This window comes from Plecotus auritus (assembly GCF_963455305.1).
Source record: "Plecotus auritus genome assembly, chromosome: 1".
In the NCBI taxonomy this organism is placed as follows: domain Eukaryota; kingdom Metazoa; phylum Chordata; class Mammalia; order Chiroptera; family Vespertilionidae; genus Plecotus; species Plecotus auritus.
This window is the reverse complement of record NC_137770.1, coordinates 148,201,417-148,222,291: the sequence shown is the minus strand read 5'-3', so window position 1 is coordinate 148,222,291 and position 20,875 is coordinate 148,201,417. Positions and strand designations below refer to the sequence as shown.

At 38.5% G+C, this 20,875-nt stretch overlaps 1 protein-coding gene across 1 annotated transcript in view; it reads right to left on the bottom strand.

Annotated features, from left to right (window-relative positions):
* Positions 1–5,859, bottom strand: part of ST8SIA6 (ST8 alpha-N-acetyl-neuraminide alpha-2,8-sialyltransferase 6) — a gene marked incomplete at its 5' end in the record, with an annotated part of 153,273 nt that extends 147,414 nt beyond the window's left edge. Inside the window, 2 exons of the mRNA XM_080664368.1 lie at positions 5,127–5,228; positions 5,768–5,859. Coding sequence (XP_080520494.1) covers positions 5,127–5,228; positions 5,768–5,859 — 194 coding nt within the window. The remainder of the gene's footprint in view (positions 1–5,126; positions 5,229–5,767) is intronic.
* Positions 5,860–20,875: the final 15,016 nt, after the last annotated feature.

Here is a 20,875-nt window from a genome sequence, read left to right as displayed (position 1 = left end):
ATTTGGAGGGTGGGGATAGAAGAAAGGGATAAGGGGTGAAAGTCAGCTATTGCAGGGTTCTGTTGAGCTGTATGGCCGTTTTTTCAAGCCTGGTTCACACTTAATTTGAATTTTCTGTAGTTCGTAGTTATGATCCCAGTGTGAACATGGACAACAGAAAATGTCGCATAAAACATTATTACAGCTTTCATTATAAGACAGTGGAGAGTCAATAGTGCCTGATTCTCTCTCCTCCACACTCCATTCTTAGGAAAGTACACAAGTCTACACAAAACGACAACCTTACACAGCTGCTTCAGAAATTTGTCAGGTTTTGGGAAGAAAGACTGCTAACAAGAGGGCATGTGGACCACATGGAGCAATTGCCAGCAGCTGATGTCAGATTTTACCTCTGAAACAGAGCAGGACCAGCGAGAAAACAATAGAGGCTTTGATCTTCCTCCCACTGCCCAGCCAGAGAATCAGGTGGCTGCTCCCACACAGGATCTACTTCCTGAGGCTGACTGGGTGCCCCAAGCTCATTCACTGCTCTCTGTCTCCAGGCTCCCGAGATTATACCTCTGTTATATTATAAAGCAACACCAAAGGAATGGAAGGGAAATCAGCCATCACACCTCCGGACATGAAGGGGGTGGCAGATTTCAGGTGACACTGTTCATGCATTATTCCTGGCAGCAGCAGGAGTCCAGGTTGATTAGGATCACTCATGAATAAATGCACTTTATGACAGCCTTTGGGCTAAGACATGGGAGCAGAAGATAGCTTTGAGGTCCAGTATTTAAAAACTCAAATGATGTAGACACAGACAACAGTAAGGTGATTGCCAGGGGGGAAGGGGGCTGAGAAGAGAAGAAGAGTACAAAGCGGGGGGGATAAATGGTGATGGAAGGAGACTTGACTTTGGGTGGTAAATACACAATACAATATACAGATGATGTATTATAGAATTGTACACCTAAAACCTATACAATTTCATTAACAAATGTCACCTCAATAAATTAAATAAATAAATAAATAAATAAATAAATAAATAAATAAATTCAAATGAATAAATTTGATGTTACCTGTATTTACCACAATTTTTAAAAAACTCAAATTATTACCCTAGCCGGTTTGGCTCAATGGATAGAGCATAGACCTGCGGACTAAAGGGTCCCAGGTTCGATTCCAGTCAAGGGTACATGCCCAGGTTGCGGGCTCGATCCCCAGTGGGGAGCATATAAGGGGCAACCAATCAGTGATTCTCTCTCATCATTGATGTTTCTCTCTCTCCCTCTTCCTTCCTCTCTGAAATTAATGAAAGTATATTTAAAAAAACACTCAAATTATTTGCCCAGCCGGCGTTGCTCAGTGGTTGAGCATCGGCCTATGAACCAGAAGGTCACGGTTTGACTTCCAATCAGGGCACTTGCCCGGGTTGCAGGCTCGATCCCCGGTGTGGGGCGTGCAGGAGGCAGCTGATCAATGATTCTCTCTCATCACTTATGTTTCTCTCTCTGCCTCTCCCTTCCTCTCTGAAATCAATAAAAATATATATTTTAAAAAATAATAATAAATTAAATAAAATAACTCAAATTAGTAAGTTTTATATTATGTGTATTTTTTCTCAATGTTTTTAATTCACATTTTTTAAAAAACAGACATTTGTTTAAGGGCTCTATGGTGCAGCCTTTCATGTGGTTTATTCTCCAAGAAGGACAACTGCTTCCTAGTGGTGACCACCAGGAGTTCTTTTTTTTTTTTTTTTTTTTAATATATTTTATTGATTTTCTACAGAGAGGAAGGGAGAGGGATAGAGAGTTAGAAACATTGATCAGCTGCCCCCTGCACACCCCCCACTGGGGACGTGCCCACAACCAAGGTACATGCCCTTGACCGGAATCGAACCTGGGACCTTTCAGTCCGCAGGCTGACGCTCTATCCACTGAGCCAAACCGTTTTTGGCGACCAGGAGTTCTAAATCCTGTCTGAGAGCACAGGCCATTTGGGGAAATCTAAATTAAAAACAAGCCCGCCCTAGCCAGTTTGGCTCTGCAGATAGAGTGCAGGCCCTCAGACTTGAAGGGTCCAGGGTTCTTGGTTGCAGGCTCTATCCTTGGTCCCAGTCAAGGCGCGTGAAGGAGGCAGCCAATCCATGTGTCTCTCTCCCATGGATGTTTCTCTCTCAGTGTCTCTCTCCCATTCCCTCTAAAAATCAACAGAAAAAAATATCCTCGGGTGAGAGTTAACAACAACAAACAAACACACAGCTCCAAAAAATCATAACACGTATAAAAAGATTCTATAAGTTAAGGGGAGAGTATTATTAAGATATGGAGAAAATGCTACTTTTGGAGAATACGTACTATAAGAAACAGAAGAAATCCTTGAAAAGCATTTGCTTCACATTCTCAAGAAAATATGAAGAAATGGAGGTGAGGTTTAAAAGATTATTAAGTGTTTTCTAAGATGTAAACTGATGTAATAAAGTACAGGCTGGAAAAAATTTAAAAAACTATAAAAATGTCATAGATTTACTGTTATAGATAGGGCAAAACAGAGAGTTGACACTACAGAAAAATAATTCAGTAATATAGAGGACAAATTTGAGAAACTATTCCAGAGGGCAGAGGAAAAGGACAAATTAAATTATAATTTCTTTACAGAGCCAAGTAGTATAAATTTTGCACCCCTGCTACACAAATAATCAAAACCATATATGATAATAGGGATATAAAATACGTTAAAAGACAGCTTTTAAAAAACACTACAGAATGATATAAATTGAAAAATCTTAATAAAATAGACCACATTCAGGAAAAAAAATATGAATTACCTATATTAGCTCAAGAAGTATGCCAAGCAGAAAAGAAATATGCCAAAAGATGCTGAAAAATTCATCAAAGAATTACCTCAAAAAAGGCCTAGAACCAGATAATATAATTAGCACATTCTTTCAAACTTTCCCCAAGGGGCAACCTCAGAGAGTATAACAAACAGTACCAGGACTTGGAAAAAGATGGAATGCTCCCAGTTCATTGGGAAGCAAGGCTGCCTATAGTACACAATCCTGCACAAAATCAAAGTATAGGCAGACATTTTTCTCAAAGCTTTTTAACTCCAGGATTTCTTAGTGCCTCTAATCTGCTGTGAAATTCCAAAAGGACGGTTGTGGGAGGCGTAAGATTTCTTCCAGGCTCCCCCAGACGCTTCTCATGACCATGCAGAAGCTACACAGGAGCCTTGAGTCAGGCAATCAGAAGATTAAGATGACCCAAGAGCAGGAAGAGATTAACTAAAGAACTTATACCATATGCATATATGCATAACCCATGGACACAGACAATAGTGTGAAGGCCTAGTGGAAGGGAGGGAAGGGGGGAAGGAGGGTCAGTGGGGAAAAAGGGGGACATCTGTAATACTTTCAACAATAAAGACAAATTTTAAAAAGAACTGCTAGAATAGTAAATGGTAACAAAGCACACAGACTCATTAATAAGAAGGCAATTAGGTCTTTTGGGAGAATTCATTTCCAAAAAAATGCTAAAGCAAGCTATAAAATGCAAGTAAAATTGTGTTTTGACATAAATGGCATATATTGTCTATGACATAATAATTTTTCTCTTGAGAGAACTGACAAGAATCTCTGTTCTTAAATATGAACACAAACATAGCAAAAAGAACACCGGTGACAGTGAATGTATTCTACCTAACTCTCATTCACTATATTTGACTGTCCTATCAATGAGTTCCTTATTACAAAGGCACTTAAATTATCCATAGAAGTAAAAGAAAAATATAAAACAAGAAACTGCTGCTACTAGTAATGTCAGAGGGAATACTATTTCCTGTATCAACATATCAGTATATATATTAATGATTATTATATATTATGTTTGGTTCCTCAGATATGTTTACCTTTAAATATTCTTATCCAACAGGTTGCGACCAAAACTATTTAGCCTTATTTTTATTCTCTTTAAAAATATTTCTTTCCAAAAAAGAACATACAGAAGACTACATAGAGGAAAAGAAATTCACAAGAGATAAATATAGGAAAAGAAAAATATATTGCAATATATAAAATTGCAATAATAAAACAATGCTGAGGCACAAAGTACATTCTGCTGGTGAGAAGGTAATTTGATTCAACTCTTCTAGGAAGCAACTGGCCATATGTATTTAGAACTTAAAGTACACTTATTCTTGGACCTACCAATCCAACTTCTATCAGTCCATCCTGGAGAATTAATTTTTAATATTAAAATTTACATACTTCAATGTACTTAATACAATTACTAATAGCAAACAAAGCAAAACAAAACAGGAAATGATCTAAATGTCTAAAACTGGAAACAATTCAATGGATTACGGCACATTCATATGATGAATTAAGCAACAATTAAAAACAATGCTTTGGGGAAAATTTAATAATATAAATATGTTTAGGAAAAAAGAAAGAACACAAAATACAAAGTACAATATTAAATATATTTTAAAATATGTTTATGTAGGAAAAACTACTGAAAGAATACAAACTAAAACCTTAATATGATCGGTGGGTGGTGGGACTCTGAGTGAATATAATTTTTATATATTTCTAACATCTAACTTTTTGCACCAAGCATGTATTACTTTTATAATCAGAAAAATGATTAAAAAAAACAATTATTGCACATGGATAAAATACTCATGTGAGTGAAAGAGAACATTTTAAGTCTCCATTTACTAAGGACAAAAACATTCTCAACATCGTGCACAGAATTCCATCCTCCCAAATGTGCCTCTTACACTGGTGCACATTAAAGCATAAGACAAAAGGCAATCCAACCAAATCCCTCAATAAGGACAGGCTGAGCTGCTTCTCCCAAGGGGGTGCAAAGCACCATGATCAAGAGGGGAATTCAGCTCCCATTTTTTTTAAGTGCAGCTGTTTTCGGATACCCCTAGACCCATGAAATAGGCTTTACAGAGGAGATTGAGGGAGTGAGGAGTTACATTTTGGCGCGCGCGCGCGCACACACACACACACACACACACACACACACACACACACTCTCTCTCTCAATCGTGCCATCCCAGCCAGATAACTCAAAGCAAGTCCTGCAGGTGCAGCCGCACCCCATTCCCGCGGGCACCGGGAGTACCTGTTTGTTGTAGCGCGAGGCGGCGGGGTCCCCGGGCTCCTGAGCGTCCTCAGTGCTACAGGGATACCATGGGTGGCCTCTCTACTTTCCTCCACCAAGAGCCTGCAAAGCCAGGAAAAAAAAAAAAAAAAAAACTAAGTTGTTACTCCTAGCGGGGAGCAGTGGCTGGCAAACTGGCTGCCTGGCCGGGACGTCCCTGCGCGCCCTGGCTCCCAGATAGTCTCCCGAACCCCGGCGTCTGAACAGGCTCCGGGCGGGACCGTGGGAAAGCACGCGCTGGGGTGGAGAGCCCAGGACACTGATGCACAGCCCGACGGCAGGTCCCGCCTTGCAGCTCCCTCGCCCCGAGCGATGCACGCTTGGGCCCTCACAACACAGACCGGTCCCTCTCGGCCCACACGGTGCCCACAGCATTCAAGTGTCGCCTCTCTGGTACCCCCGACTCATCCAGCCCTGTGACCTGGACTTCTCAGCACACCCCACCCTCAGGCCGCTGCTGCCCTTCGGCTCGTCTTCGCAGCCGCCAAAAGTCTGCGCGCCCCAGTCAAGCGGATCGGCGACTGGGGCCCCGGGAGCGCACAGCAGGGTGCGCGGCAGGGTGTACGGAACCCGCGGCCACCAGAGCGAGTCGGGTGGGTTACCTGCGGCGAGCGGGTGCGGTGGTCGAGCCCCAGAGCAGGCGCAGCAGCAGTAGGCTGCCTAGCAGGGCGAACAGCGCGCTCCCCGGCCGCATCCTGAGCCACAGGCGCGGCAGCCGCCTCCGCTGCCCCAGCGACGCGCAGCCCAGGCGGCCCCGACTCGTGGCTCTGGCCGCGGCCGCCGCAGCCACCGCAGCCACGCACACCTCCAGCGTTGACAGGCGGCGGGAGGGGAGACAACGGCACTCGGCGAGGTCCGCGCTCGCGGGCAACCCGGCCCAGGCTGCACAGTCTCTGGCAGCCCAGAAAGACGCCGCGTCCCGCTCTCCCACTTCGCCCACTGCCCTGGACCGCCGCGCTCGCGCTCGGGAGGCTGTGACGCTTCGCCGAACTCGCTTCCTCTCCTGCCGGAGGCGCTCCGAGCTGCTGCGGGTTCTGGGCTCTGGTCGCCGCCGCCGCTGCTGCCGCCGCCGCCGCCGCGCGGGGTCACCTGAAGGTTGGGGCGCGAGAGCTCCACTCAGTGCAGATTGGGCTCCAACTTTTCTGCGCCTTCACCTGCTCCCCGAAGCCTGCGCAGCTCACCTATGAGCACTACAACTCCGTCGATGCCCCTGTGGCTGACAGCCAAGGCTTAGAGGGGCGGGAGAGAACGGCAAAAAAGGCTCACTTTGAAAACTTGGAAAATTGTGTAGTCGCTCTGCCGGATTGTCCCACGCATGAATGCTGCCAGGAACTTGGCAGTCATTGGATAGATTCCAGTGCCCAATAGAAGGAGTAACCTCTCCTGGCTTAAACGCAGAATCCAAGGCACAGAGAATCTATTTCTAGGGCCAGGCAATCTTTAAGGGTCTGCAAACTACTACCCCTGGGCCAAATTCGGTCCCTGTCTGTTTTTGTAGTTTTATTGGAACACCTCCCTATCCATCTATCAAGGGCTGTCTGTGTCTGATTATCTATGGCTGCTTTTATGACGCAAGTGCCAAGTTGAGTAGTGGTGACAAAGATCATATGGCCCACAGAGCTAAAAAATATTTACTAGCTGTCCCTTCTCAGAAAAAGTTGGTAGATTCCTGATCTAAATCATATTGGTCTAGGTTCTATTGGTTAGCATCTCATCTGTTAATGATCTATTTATTGCAAGAGAGAGAGTAACAGTGAGACAGCCTGGCTCCCCAATTACTTATTTGGGAGTGGGCGTTCCCTCTGTCATTCCTAAGCCATCTTTCTACATGTATAGCCCTCAGACTTCCCAAGCCCCCATTGTGCCACCTCCCCAAGTTTTGCCCCTGACTCTGGACCCTTGAGGAACATCAATAATCCATAAACTCCATAATGTTTACATGGGGACTCATTAGACTATTCAGTCTACCTTTGTCTAAATTTGAGATTTTTCTAGAAACAACCTTTGGACTCTATCATCTTGTGAGTACCTTGATAAAGGTCCTTTGAAAGGCTTTAGTGAGTAACTTTCCCAAGCAACAAAAATATTCATATTTCAACTGGAGTCTCTTAAGGGCATAAGGTGTTAACCCGGAAGAGCAATGTAAGAGTCTTTTGGGGAGCAAATAGGCCAGACAGCTCAATAAAGTTGCCACCAACAAGTTCGTCACTGAAAAAATAACATCAAGAAGAGAAAAGAACGGCCGAGACCGGTTTGGCTCAGTGGATAGAGCGTCGGCCTGCGGACTGAAGGGTCCCGGGTTCGATTCCGGTCAAGGGCATGTACCTTGGATGCGGGCACATCCTCAGTGGGGGGTGTGCAGGAGGCAGCTGATCGATGTTTCTCTCTCATCGATGTTTCTAGCTCTCTATCCCTCTCCCTTCCTCTCTGTGAAATATCAATAAAATATATTTAAAAAAAAAAAAAGAAGAAGAAGAAGAGAAAAGAACGGCTGCCTAGTTTCTTTTTGCTAACTCTGCATTTGTTCTAGTTAAAAATATTTAGTTGAAAACATACCAGAACTTTGTACATAGTAATTGATCAAAAAATGTTTGGTCAATTAATAAAACACCTCAGAACTAAAAACAAAAAAAAAACACCTATTCTTAAAGAGAAAGGAACAAAAAACTGAAAATAAATGTGACTAGAAATATTATTTTCTTCCATAGCTCACCATTGCTACTAAAATATATACTAACCAATGAAGAAAAAAATGCCACTTTTATGTAAGACTTACATTTTTAGGGGTCCAACTGCTTAACTGAGTCTAGTATAATAATGTAATGCTATCTTCAGTGCTAACATAATAAAGTAATCCAATTATACATGTTTGAAAGTACGTATTCTGTTAGCTAAGTAGGATATGGCACAACTATCTTGAAAATGAAAAGTCTGGATTTGGAAGATAGTCCGAATGAAAAAGTTGTTTAGATTTGGAAGATAATCTCAATTTTATTTCTCTTAGAAGAGAAAAGACTTGTGCAGAAAACTCACACGGAAGATTGTTTGCAGAAAAAGAAAAGGGCATTACTGTATCAGCCTGGAAGCTGCAAGTTTCCCTAATTTACGGAAGTTTAATGTTTCAGCACAGCTGGGCTCAAGGCAGGAGCAGAAGAGCCAGTCTTGCACTGAGCTCCCTAAACATCCTCGCTGAAAATGAAGTAACTTTTTTCAAGCCAATGGCTATCAGCCGGGGACTTGTCAAAGCCCGTTTTAATTGGAAAACGAAGTATAAATTTGCAATGAGAATTCTGAACTGGGTGCTAAAATTTGACAGTAGGGAACTTTACCGCAAGCTTTGTAATTGAAGACTTGGGTTGGTAAAATATGAATTATCTTGCTTATACTTGAGAGATAAAATAACTTGACAAAAACACAATTCCTAAATGTTTTCAGCCATTGAATCAATACTGGAAAACTGTACATTTGGTAACTTAACTTTTGCAGGTTTGACCAATAGCACAAAGATCTATGCCATGTAGTAATTTGAGATTCTACTGTGGCTTAGAATAGACCCAGAAACTCAGGCTGATGTGCAGAAGCCCAAGTTGGTGCACGAACCTACCTTGCTCATCCACTCTGCCCATAATTTGCTTCTCATTTTTCCTATGTTATTATTCATTCATCACCAAGAATGCTCTCACTTTCACAAAATAAATTTTTCAAAAATGATTGTGAGGTTTTGATATATACAAAATGTATAAGTAATAAAAAATCATGCAGGAAGGTGGGTTTCTTATTTTTGGTTCTAAACATTTCCATACGTATGATTTGGGGATTCATGAAAAAGAATCAAGTGTCTACTATATCTACTCTACAGCAGTGGGAACTCTTAGTATAAGGCAAGGAAGGAGTGCTGTGAGAAACAAAGAAAATTGATCCACCAAAGAATCTTTTCCTTTATTTGGTTTCCTTCCATGTCTAGAAAGAATGGTTTCTGATGTCTTCAGCTTGTTTGATTGGTTTTAGTAATATTAGAGATTTGTGAAGATTGCAGAGCCATAGCACATTTATAAATATTAATTATTTCCTGGGGGAGAAAATTCATAAGGATAGTATAACCAAGACTATCCTTTTCAATAAAAATATATAGGATATAAATAAAAGTAGAAATAACTTCAAGGAATCAATAACCTTCTATGGAGGGTATGTTTTCAAATACGTTTTATTCAAATTAGATTTTGCTCATTGCTAATTGAATACGAAAATGGAATCAATTTTGTGTATAAAGTAGTTTTAAGTTTAAAGATAGAATACCTAGGATGACATATAAATTATACGCAGGCTTTATGCATATAAGAAATCAGATTTGTAGTACAACTAAAATTACAAAAAAATAAGAATTATTATTCACATAATAAAATTGATTTTTAATGTATAAAACATTCAAACTTTTAAAACACCTCTCCCTGTCTACTTAAAAGATCAAAAAGGATAAAAACAGAAGTGGAAACAATTTATCCTGAAACTATAAAATGGCCACAATCCCATTCCACAAACTTCAAGAATGCCAACTAAAGGTGAACCAATTGGAGAAGAATGCTAAGTTCAAGACACATCTCCTATTTGTGACCTTAGATTTACAGAGGGAAAAATGAAAGTTTTTAAAGTCCCTGCTAATACTCAATTTGGAAGAACAAAGATTGGAAGCAGGTCACCACAAAAATGAGTAACAATCAGTATGTATGGCCAGGGCCATGGAGTTGAAGGAGAGATAGTGACCAATATTTCTGTTTTCAGTGAATTCAGCTTTCTAGCCAGAGGATGACTTAGAGACAGTACTAATCTTGAAGAGAAATGCTACAAAAGAATTTTGTAGCTACTGATTAAAGTCAATTTACCAAAAAGAAATGAGCAGCTAGTCTACATATTTAATAACTAAAAGGCCCTTGAGCCATTGGTTTTTATATTGAATTGGCCTCTCCCAGCATCTCCTGTGTAATTCCAGGTTTTGCAAGACCGGTAGAACTCTAATTGTTTCAACAGATTGGAGGTTGGGGATTGTGTGTCCAGAGGTAATGTACCCAAACCTGCCATATTTCTTTCCTTAGCTTTTCTTCCCCACCCCTTCATTTCATACACCCTAAATTATTAGCAGATAAATAACCAAACAAAAAAAATAGCCAATAGCAAATCCTTATTGCAAAACTGAGTTTCAACAAGGGGCAAGTAAAAAGGAAGGACTGCCAAAGATTTTCCATTCACAACATTTCTGGCAAGTAGCAGAAAAAAACAAGTATGACTTATTTCAAAGATGAATAAGCAGGAAAAAAAAATCTGTAAAATATAAGACAAAAGAAAAGAAATATAACCAATAAAACGGCAACGAAGACTATATATTGGATATATTAAAACAAGACTTACTCAAGGAAATAGTAGAAAATTTAAGCAAGAATCACTTCCTATTCCCCAGGAACTGAAATATAATATAAACATATGAATGATAGAAGAACCCAACGGAGAAATGTAAGAGATAGCAAAGCAACAGGATGAAGTGAGCTGACAACAGTAAAAAACAAGACAAAGCAAACACACAAACAAAATCATTACAGAATTTGGAACTACCTAATAAGCCTGGAGATCAGAATTTAGAGAGCAACCATTTAAATCAGTGTCATAAAGGTTATGCTGATGAAAATTGCAAAAACAAAAACAAAACAAAAAACACAAAGGAAAGGGACAAAGAAAATACATTGATTAGAAAAATAATTATATGTACCAAAGACAGAGATTAGATATATATCATGTAGGTATTAGGTACTCTTTTTAAAAGCATAAAAATGAAACATTTAAAACATTTAAGGATATAATAGAAAAATCTGTCCTGAAATAAAGAAATATGTGAACCTGTGGGTTTTTGTGTTCTCATTGTCTGAACTCATTAAGTGAACTCATGGTGATCCAGAGAAATTTAATAGACAACAGCTAACTTCATGATTAATTTTCTTGCAGAGATCATCCAAAAACAAAGACTCCTGAAAGCATCCAGACAGAAGAAAGAGGTAAAAATTAATCTTGCTTCTGAATACCTTAGCAACATTAGACTAAAAGTAAAACTGCATATTTACAGAGTTTTAAGCAGAAAAGATGTGACCCCAAAATATACCCAACTAAGATAGTTTTTGCTAATAAAAGCAAATATTTTGCATACAAAATTTTCAAATATCCAATAACTCAGAATATATGAGTTATTGTACATGTCCTAAAAAAATACCTTGAACCATAACCCAATCATAAAACATGAATCAAAATAAAGAATTCACAATGAAGAAAGCTTGACCATAAAGAAGTCAGATGAGAAATAAATCATTTTAAAAACAGAATTGAGTCTAAATAATAAAATTCCACAATGTGTTACATTTTCTTTTAAAATTGCTACATAAATATAAATAATATGTTGATGCAATAAATCTGGGAAGGAAAATTCTAGCTCATAGTAAATAGCGGAAAATATGAAATAAGAAGAAGAATGAAGGATGCAATAAACATACATTGTTTTTCTGCCTTTGAATAAATCCTATTTAATAAAAGCCCAGCAACCGAAACAGTGGAATGACCAGAGACCAGAAATACCACGACCCCTCATCCCGGCCGGCTGTCCCCAGTGAGCGGTTAGGGGCGATCAGGCAGGCAGAGGCGGTTAGGGGCCATCAGGCAGGCAGAGTGGTTAGGGGCAATCGGGCAGGCAGGAAGAGGCAGTTAGGGGCAATCAGGCAGGCAGGTGAGTGGTTAGGGGTGGTCAGGCAGGTAAGCAGAGGCGGTTAGGGGCGATCATGCAGGCAGGAGAGCAGTTAGGGGCCAGCAATTCTGGATTGCGAGAGGGATGTCCCACTGCTGGTTTAGGCCCGATCCACAGGGGTCCCAGATTTCGAGAGGGTGCAGGCCAGGCTGAGGGAATCCCCCCTCCATGCACAAATTTCGTGCACCAGGCCTCTAGTATATATACTGTGTATATATATAATTAAATCATAAAAGGTTGTTAGTCAAAAAAGCAGTAATTGTTTTACAAAAAAATAAAAACAAAAAATATAAGTATATTTAAAAGAACAAGAGGGAAGAAAAAAAAAGTCAGACTTTTTAGTTAAAAACAAAAAGAATACCTATTCAAGAAATACTAGTATGTGGATCTGTTACAAACACTTAAAATGTTTTATAAAATATAATAATAAAAAAGGAATTCATAGATGAGCTCTCAATAAAGAAAGGAAAAGCCTCAGGTACCCCATTATTGTCCAGGAAAGAACTGGAAAAAAGAGCAGTAAGTGTGTGCTCTGATGCAGCAGTCACCTGGAATACATTATCATCCTGGTTACCTAGAAGTTTGCTTTCAGCATCAACACAGAGAATGAAAGAGGAGGACTGAACTCCCAGTGAGACAGAGCTAGAATTAAAATTCCTGTATAAAGCTTCTTTTTGTTGTTAAAAACAAAATGTAAGAACTAAAAATACAAAAATCCACACACCTGCACAATGACAATTGCTTATCTCTGCCTGAGCTCAAATTTTACTCTAAAAATTTGCTTCCTTTGGCTTTGAGGCCCAATGTTACCCTGCCTAAAAAGTCCTGAAATTAACATAGAGCTTGATCACTGGCTAATGATGCCCTGAGGTGCATGGCAAAAAAGAGTGATAAGTATTCTGGTTCCATAAAAATCTCAAAGAAAAGAAATCTCAATAAAAATGGCCACAAAATTTAAAAATTATAGAAGACTTAAGGAATTCACCATGAATATGTCTCAGTAGGTACAAAAAATGGAAGGATTATTAACCAATAATGAAGAAAACATGAAATAAATTTAAAATTATTAACTGGTTAAATCAACACACTGGGGAAATTAGTATGACAAAAGAAGCAGATTTGTCCTGAAGAACCAATAGAACTATGAGGGGGGGGGCGGGGGAAATAGCCATTGATGTAAAAATAAGCAATGGATGGGGTAAGTGATATTGGTAAAGAGAGAATCAATAATGTGGAAAACAAATCTGAGAAAATTATATATTAAAGATAAAGACAAAGAAAGAATGAGAAAGAGGCTAAAAGACTTGTAAAAAGGTGGTTTAAAACAATAACATTTTATTATACCTAAAGATTTTGTGGGTCAGGAATTCAGATAGTACTCAGCTGGATAATACTGATGTTTCACTTGGAGTCAAATCTGGAGGGTTCAACATGGATTTACTCTCATGTCTTTGCCCTTTGATGGGGATAATTGAAAGATGAGTTTAACTAAGACAGTTAACTGATGCACCAACACATGAAATCTCCAGCGTAGTGATGTCAGGGTAGCCAGATTTCTTACTTAGAGGTTCACAATTCCCATTAAAAATACCGTAAGAGCCCCGGGCAGAAGGTACAAGCTGTTAGAGTTAAAGCTCAGAAAGGTCCTTGTCTTATTCAGGATGCCAGTACTTACCTTTATATATACATTGTAAAGTCAAATATGCACTTAAATGTTAAGATATCCACTACAATATGTGGGGTGATGGATCTGTTAATTTACTCAATGGTGGGAATCCTTTCACACTGTATACGTATATCAAATCATCACATTGTATACTTTAAATATATCACAATTTTTATTTGTCAATTATAACCTCAATGAAGATGAAAAAAGACATCCACTATAAAGTAAAAACATGATAACTTTTAAGCCAGTGGAAGAGAAAATAGATCTTAAAAACCAACCCATTCACTAGAAGACAGAAAAGTAGAAGAGGGAAAAGTAAATACAAGTCAAAAATAAAGAACAAAATAAGATGGTATAAATAAATTCAAACACAGTAGTTTTCATAGTAAATATAAATAAACTAAACTTACCAGTTAAAAGACAGAAACTCACAGATCAGATTTAAAAAATAGACAAAATAGCCCTAGCCGGTTTGGCTCAATGGATAAAGCATGGGCCTACGGACTGGCATGTTCCAGTTTGATTTCGGTCAAGGGCACATGCCCGGGTGCAGGCTCAATCCCCAGTAGGGGGCATGCAAGAGGCAGCTGATCAATGATTCTCTCTTATCATCATTGATGTTTCTATCTCTCTCGCCCTCTCCCTTCCTCTCTGAAATCAATAAAAATATATTTAAAATAATAATAATAATATAAAAAATAAACAAAATAGAAAATATGAAAATAACAAAATGTACAATTATAGACAAAGGAAATACTAACCAAAAGAATGCTAAAACAATATCAGACAAAACAGGTATGGAGGTGGAAACCAGTATTAGAAATAAAGAAGGTCATTCATAATAATAAAAAGTACAACTTGCTAGGTAGAGATAAAAATCCTGGATCTAGTCCTGGCCGGTTTGCTTCGTGGTTAGAGCATCAGCCCATGGACCGAAGTCTTGCAGGTTTGATCCCTGATCTAGGTTGGGGCGCATGCGGTAGGCAATCAGTCAATGTGACACATCAATGTTTCTCTCTCTCTCTCTCTCTCTCTCTCTCTCTCTCTCTCTCTCTCTCTCTCTTTCTGTCTCTCCCTCCCTCCCTTTCTGCCTTCTACTATCTCTCTCTAAAGATCAATTGGAAAAATATCCTTGGGTGAAGATTAAAAAGAAATCCTGGATCTATATGGAACAACCAACAACATAATCTCAAATTATACAAAACAATATTTGATAGATTCAACACTACTTTCTCTCAGAGACCAAAAAAAAAAAAAAAATAGGAAAACATAAATTGAACAACACAATTCAAAAAAAGACATTTTTCTCAAGCTAATCTGGAATACCTCTTAAAACTGATCATATTCTACTCCACACAGCAAGCCCCAACAAATCCTGCAAAGTGGAAATTATAGAGATTATATTTTCTAATCAGAAAGCAGGAAAATTAGAAACAAAAAGAGTCATAAAACTGTTCCTATAACTAAACACATTTTTAAATAACTCATAGGTCAAATAGATCATCTACATTCAATTTAGAAACTATTTCGACAAAACCAATAATGAAAAGACAACACATCAAATTGTGGGCTATAATGAAAGCAGGAAATTTTATAGTCTTAATAGTAGATATTAAAAATAAAAAATTAAAAATCAATGAATGAAACATCCTCCTTGAGATCCTGGGAAAATAGAGTAGAGTAAACCTAAGACTATGAAATATACCAAACAATGACATTGTAAATGTAAGAAAATTGGGAGTTGAATTCAACATCCTATTATCCAAATAATAGGCTATCTTAGCCCAGATCCTTTAAAAGCAAAACTGAGATAGGGGCTTTTGTGCAGGTAGTTTGTTTAAAAATAAGTCCAGGAGTGCAGGAGTGCTGAACTAGGAAAAGCAAAGCAGAGGAGAGAAAGCCAGTGCAAAATTGCATCATTAAATTGGCCACTCCTGTGGATGTTGGGCTTCCTCATGCCAGGGACTCTCTGATGCACCTCACAGAAAGTGGCTCAGTATTGTCTGCCTCAAGGAAGGCTGGCATTTCTCCATCAGTGCATTTTCAGGTTGCACAAGAATGAGTGGCAGGCGTCCTGCAGTGGTGCAATGACCCCACATCAGACTTCAGTTCACAGGACAGTGCTCCTTATGAATAAATTCTTCCCTCTTCAGTTGTATGTTCTGCCTTGTCTGCTCCAGCACCTCCGTGGTCCACCCCCAGATGTGTTCCTTGGCTTCTGCCAATAGGTACTACAATTTGTTTGATGTGTATGCTTTCCTCCTGGAGTACAGGCTGTATTTTCTTGCTTAAGCCATGCTGTGACTTGGCCCTCACTCTTAGTCTGAAAGCAATGAGGAAGATGGGGTAGATAGTGAGGAAAAACACCATAATGAAAGGCATCTGCCTCCTTTGAGGTCTTGGCTTGAATCTAAGCAAGGTAAAGATTCTATTTTCAAGGGAATGGGGGCTACTTCTGCCAGACCAGAGATTTTAGCGGAACCTGGGGCTTATCAAGATTCTCAGGCTTGCCGAAACCGGTTTGGCTCAGTGGATAGAGCGTCGGCCTGCGGACTGAAAGGTCCCGGGTTCGATTCCGGTCAGGGGCATGTACCTTGGTTGCGGGCACATCCCGGGTGGGAGGTGTGCAGGAGGCAGCTGATCGATGTTTCTAGCTCTCTATCTCTCTCCCTTCCTCTCTGTGAAATATCAATAAAATATATTTAAAAAAAAAAAAAAGATTCTCAGGCTTATCTAACCAATGTCCCCACGACAGGTCTTTTCTATCACAACCTTGACATTTGCATAGGAGACCTATCAAGGCTGTAAACTCCATTTTCTTTGTCGCTCTGCCACCCATAAAATTCAACCCTGGGCCAAAATGGTCTGCAGTGGCAAATGATGATATTTCCTTAAGTACTACTATAGAGGGCCTCTAGCTTTCAAAGCCTGCTTTGAGTTGATAGCTAGCTGAACTAAGCCTATCAATTTCCTTAATGTAAAGCGTCTAAAGCATTAATTAAAACCAGCAAATCTGTGATCTTTTTTCCTTACTACTGCCCCATCCTATTCAAAGGATTGGCCTCTTAACTGAACACTTCATCTTCACCTACCCTTTGCCCCAATCCATTGCAGTGAGAGCTTAGTAATTGTGATGTCAAAAGTTCTCACCATCCACCCACCACCAGCAGCGGGGTCCTTGCTGCTGTCCGACTGGGAAGTGATTCCGTTCCAGAACCCTGTGCTGAAGCTCTGCTTTTCAGGACCACTGTTGATACCAACTCTTGACCTGCCCACCACTTACCCACCCCCAAGCAAAGCCCGAGGCAACATCTTGCAAGTAGGACACTTAAGAAATATTCTCCAGAAGCAGGACTGAGGGATGTGGAAAGGGAAATAATATTTGGTTGGTCCAATCTATGGGAAGCTGGAGCTCTGTCCCTCTCAGCAACCCCTGCACCATATGGAATGCACCTCCGAATTGTTCATGTGAAGGCCAGGCAGGAGCACTTACCCACCAGCTTGTGTCCCCTCTTTCAAGGGTTGTTGTCTTCTGAGCTGCAAACTCTCTCACATTTTTCAGGTTGCACATGAATGAGGACCAGGTGGGTTTCTCCAAGAATGGGACCATCACACCATGAGATCCAAGAAGCCCCAGGAAGAAAGCAGGTTACATCTGCACTGATGTGGAACTCTCATCAGTGGAAACAAGATTAAAAAACAGGTCATATACAAAGAGTCAGGAATTAAGTTGTCTGAGAGGGAATATAATCTAATAGGTTAGAAGGAATTCTCGAGGTAGACTACTTGGGCTCATATGCAGGACTTCCCATTTACCTGCTATAGAATTTTGGGTAAGATACTTAGCCATTCTATGTCCCAAATTCCTCATATTAAAAATGGGAATAATAATAACAGTATCTGCTTCATAATGCTTTTATAAATTTTAAATGAACTATTTTATAAAAAGAGATTAAGACAGTGCCAGGAACATGATAAACATATGTCTCATTACATTCTCTAGAACAACAATGGAAGCTAGAAGATAATGGAACAACAGCTTCAAAATTCAAAGGCAAAATTATTTTCATCTAGAATTTTATACAAAGAAAGTAGAAACTACCTAATTTTCCTTCAACAGAATGATAAATATTTTGCCACTTACTAATTCAGCAATAAAAATACCACAAATCTCAAAAACTACATTAAAAGATCCATTAATACTGTATGATTCCAACTATATGACATTCTGGAAAAGGCACAACTATGGAGATATAAAAAACAATCAGTGGTTGCCAGGGGTTAGGGAGGTGGAGGGGTGAACAGGCAAAGCACAGAAGATTTTTAGAGCAGTGAAAATACTCTGTATGATACTATAATGATTAAAACGTATCATTATACATTTATCCAAACCCATAGGATATACAACACTAAGAGGGAACACTAGTGTATACAATGGATTTTGGATGATTATGTGTCAGTGTGAGTTCATCAGTTGTAACAAATGTCATACTTTGGTGAGGGATGTTGATAATGGGGAAAGCTATATATGTTTTGGGGACAGGGGTATATGGGAGCTTTCTGTACTTTCTATCAATTTTTCAGTGAACTTAAAACTACTCTAAAATTTAAGTTTTTTAAAAATAGATAAATCCTTTATAAAAAAAAAAAAGACCACTAGCATTTATTCTCATGATGCAAAGATGATTCAACATGAGAAATCTAATTTTATTTAACATATTACTTGATAGTTGCAGGAAAGCCATGATCATCCTAGCAAAAGAGAAGAGGCATTTAATAAAATTTAGCTACATTTCCTAGATTTAAAAAAAATCCTTGTAAAACAGAATTTAACAGCAGTCTTTAAATAAATAATAGAAAAAATAGTTATCTCAAATCAAAAGGCAACCTCATGCATAATTAATTATTTAATTGAAACAATTTCTATCAGGAATGAGACAAGCTCTCAATAAATATTTATTGAGTGAAGTGTATCCATGGTCCTGAACAGGTTCTTGACATGCCATTTGATTCTTCAGCATGCTAAAAATATTTTTAAAACTTTAAACCCAAATGGAGCCATGTAAAAATATTCAACAGCTTCATCCATAGTTTAGGAACCAGTATAATACAAGTTACCAATTGCTCTATTTTTACATTTAACACCCAAAATTAGGATTGATTGTACCATTATCTCTAAAACTAGAGAAGAGAAAATTATAAAATAAGTCTGATTTTACAATTAGTAACAATTAACCTGAATGACATTATTCACTACTCATTTATATGACAATTTAATCCCTAAAGGCATGTAGATTTTAGGCTTAGTTGAATGTTTCTACCTTTATTGGCACAAGGATTCAATTTTTGTTGCCATTGGCAAGTCAGAATCCTTTAAGGTATCTTTCTCCAAGACGTATCTCTAGAACATGATCTTACAATTCAAAATTGAAGAAAAGTATTTAGAAATATTTTGGGTTCAGGCGTAAACCTTAGATCATTTTCTTCTTGCCTTTTTTTTCTAAAATTCTTCTCCTACACTGTGAGGAAGGGAATATATGATGCACTTCCAAACATGAGATCAAAATGATTTTGTGGAGTGAGACTGACATTCAACTGTATATTCCTTTATTTTTTAAAATTAAATATTAGGTACATGTTTTAACTATTCTCAATTAATTGCATAAAAATATCTATCTCACAATGTTGTTGCAAAAAACCACACCATATAATAGGTTTCCAATAATTACTAGTAAAGGGGGTTCCCTTCCCCTTTGCAAGCAGAAAGAAATTGCCCATCTGGAGCATCATATGAAAGCTAGAGGCCTTCTAAATCTAGCACCAACCCCATTCATGAGGGAGCCCATGTATGTGAGAATGTGTGCGTGTGAACCTGCATGCCCATAATTAGGAATCAGATAACTTGAACCGGTATCCTGTCAAGTTGAAACTGCTGTACCACTAAAACATCTTTAAGAAAAAGTTATGAATATGAAGGTGCTTAGTTTTATACTCCAGTCTATAATAGTTTAATTTTTAATGGGTACAAAAATTAACATTAAACGTTGAACAAGCGACTTTGACTCCTTTTATTTCTGAACACTGATATACAAGGTACAAGTGTTCCAACCTGAGCTAATCATTCTGAAAATGGGAAGAAATTTCTAGTACATTTAGAATAACCCCGTATTTTTTACACATTAGGAAACAGCTGCCTTTGACAGGTTCTCTAACTCAATAACCATCACCTGCCATTTATTATGCACACTTAACTCCCACGAGCCGTTTCACCAACCCAATCTCTAAATCAATCGCATGTCTGTTCACCTGTTCATTTTTCCAAGTGGAAACTATATAAGGGGTGGAAAGCAAGGGTCTTTTGGAAAGAAAAAAAAATCTATTGAACTAAAATAACTCATAAAATATGGAAGCCACTATGACCTACAAGACACTCTGGGTTAGATATTCATTAGAAGCAAACACATGAAGTATACGGTGCATCTAAGTACATAACTTATACTGCACACAGGTATTCCAAAGTAACAGAGGCCCAGGAACCTATCAGGGATTTATATTGTTCTTCTAAATACATGTTTTATTTACCTTAAAATATATTACATATTTACTTTTTTTTCTAAAATGATACTTTAAATTATTCAAAGTCCAGTACATTTCACCATTTCTTTCCATAGGTAAAATAGATTGGTGCTTTTTTGTGTGTTTTTTTAGATCAGTAGCAACACTTTTAAAAAGCAATCCTGAGATTTCAGAGAAGTATAATTCAGTAAAATCAAACACCCACATAAGAGACTTAATTGTTACCAAAGCTAAATAAGAAAAAAATGGATGTCCATATGGAAAATCTAAGGTAGTCATTCAGGGGTTAACAAATAGCACTAGTATGATTAGGAAATACCACAGAAATTAAATATCCATTCTTCTGTATCCTATTAGAGTAGGAGATGAAAGATTAAGAGTTTGGAGGCATTTTTGATTTAGAGTCAATGAACAGCACTGGAATTTCTATTGAAATCAAAACCATTTTGATAATTAAGAAATTCCTTGATAAATAAAATACTTCATTTCAGACCTCTTATCTTTTTGGTCATTGTCTTTTCCATTCTATTATATACAGATGTGTAAATAGTATTCTCTCCCAGCGCTATTGATAAGGAAATAATACTCTTGTTTAGTATTTCACCTGAAATATTCTATCTTTAAGAGAATATTTTCTTATACTCTTCCATTCATTGAATTACTTAGCATAGCTCTATGCCAAACACA